Source organism: Corylus avellana, chromosome ca2 (assembly GCF_901000735.1).
Source record: "Corylus avellana chromosome ca2, CavTom2PMs-1.0".
Classification (NCBI taxonomy): domain Eukaryota; kingdom Viridiplantae; phylum Streptophyta; class Magnoliopsida; order Fagales; family Betulaceae; genus Corylus; species Corylus avellana.
Window position 1 is genome coordinate 4,879,995 of NC_081542.1, and position 1,718 is coordinate 4,881,712.

Here is a 1,718-nt window from a genome sequence, read left to right on the forward strand (position 1 = left end):
TTTCAAGGAAACAATCCCTATCCAGTTCCAGTTGGTTATTCGTTTTTTTTTTGTACTTTTTTCTTCCAAAAGTAAATCACTTCCAGAGGCTTTTACTCTGTTCATATATTTGATTAATAGTTCTTTCTTCTTTCTTCTTCTTTCTTTCTTCTGTTTATCATGGATTCATGATGTTAATGTTTGGGCCGCCATTTTCTTAGTCACCGTTTATAATTATCTTTGCTTTACAATCCATTCCCCACCGCCACATTCGTGTTTTTTTTTTTTTTTTTGTCCTGATGATCTAGATTTGTGATCGAGTTTTCGCCATTTGGGTCTTGTACTCTGGTTTCTTGGCATCATTTTTGGGTTTTCTTTTGTTTAATGTTATATTCAATCATCACTAGTTTGTATAATTTGTTTTCCGACCCTTGCTCTGCTGCGGTGATCTTGATTTTTGGATCTGTTTTTCAAAAAAAAAACTTGGTGCAGTTTGTTTTTCGGTTACTACTACCCATCAAATTAATGGGTTTTATTTTTTCAGTCGCTGTGTAACGCTTGTGGGATCAGATATAGGAAGAGGAGGGTATCAATGGTGGGTTTTAGCCACGTGTCATGTAGGAAAAGGGACAGATCACATGGTAATGCTTCTACTGCTGCAACCACATCATCTACTCCTAAACCTGATGGTGACGGTGATGGCGACAGAGATCTCAGCGAGTGTTTGAAAACGAAATTAATGGCATTGGGGAAGGATTTGTTGTTGCAGAGGTCGCCGTCAGTGATGGTGACGAAGAAGCAGAGGTGCCAGAGGAGGAGGAAGCTGAAGGAGGAGGAACAAGCAGCTGTTTGTCTGATGGCATTGTCCTGCGACTCTGTTTTTGCCTAAAAGGAAGAAAAAGAACAAAACCAGATAAAGATAAACAAGACCCTAACCATTAACCAACCAACAAATATTAATACCTTTTGTTGTCTTTTGGCTTACCCCTTTTTTTTTTCTTTTTTTTTTTTTTAAATATTTTTAATTTAAAGAAATGAAGCAAAATACCCTTGTTCATGTTATGTGGGTATTTCCATTTCAAATACAGAAAAGGGAAAATGAGGGTGCTGGTTGAAGAAATGATGTCCTCCCTGCCTTTTGGTAATATATATTTGGATTATATTGTAAATAAACTCTGAAGTAATGGTAATATATGATCTTTCTTTCTTTCTGGAATGTGTGATTTTGCTGATTCTTGATGTGATGTGTTTGTGGTTGTGGAGATTGGCAGGTATGACTTCATTGTTGGAAATTGTCGGAGATTTGTACAATTGCAAGTAATAGTTGTTGATGTACAAAAATGGTTTTTTGCTTTAAAAGTAGTAAAATTAGACACTGAAAACCAAATTTGCCCTTGTCACCTCAAAACTTTTTATGATTGGACAAAATTTTTTATTCAAACTAGGTTGGGGGTTTCTTAAATTCAGTCTATAATATATTAAAACCGTTTTATATCCTTTGAATGGTTAAAAAATAATACATGTGTATTTTTCAAGAATAATATTATATAGTCTTTAAGGAGTAGTTCAATTGGCTGTGAACTACGTCTCATGAAACGGAGGTTACTAGTTTGAATTCTCCATTTTTCTTTCCTTGTGTAGACATGTCAAAAAAAAAAAAAAAAAAAAGATTAATATTATATATTAAATTCATATTTTACTCATATTTTATTGAGTTGATATGCATTTTTTTTCATCCT

General features: G+C 33.9%; 1 protein-coding gene across 1 annotated transcript; it reads left to right on the forward strand.

Moving 5' to 3' along the window:
- Window positions 1–521: 521 nt before the first annotated feature.
- LOC132172576 (GATA transcription factor 23-like) lies at window positions 522–1,195 on the forward strand (the record flags this gene model as incomplete). Its single annotated transcript, XM_059584093.1, is given in 1 exon segment — window positions 522–1,195. A coding segment is annotated over 1 exon segment (347 nt), but the record flags the coding sequence as incomplete, so codon positions are not given.
- Window positions 1,196–1,718: the final 523 nt, after the last annotated feature.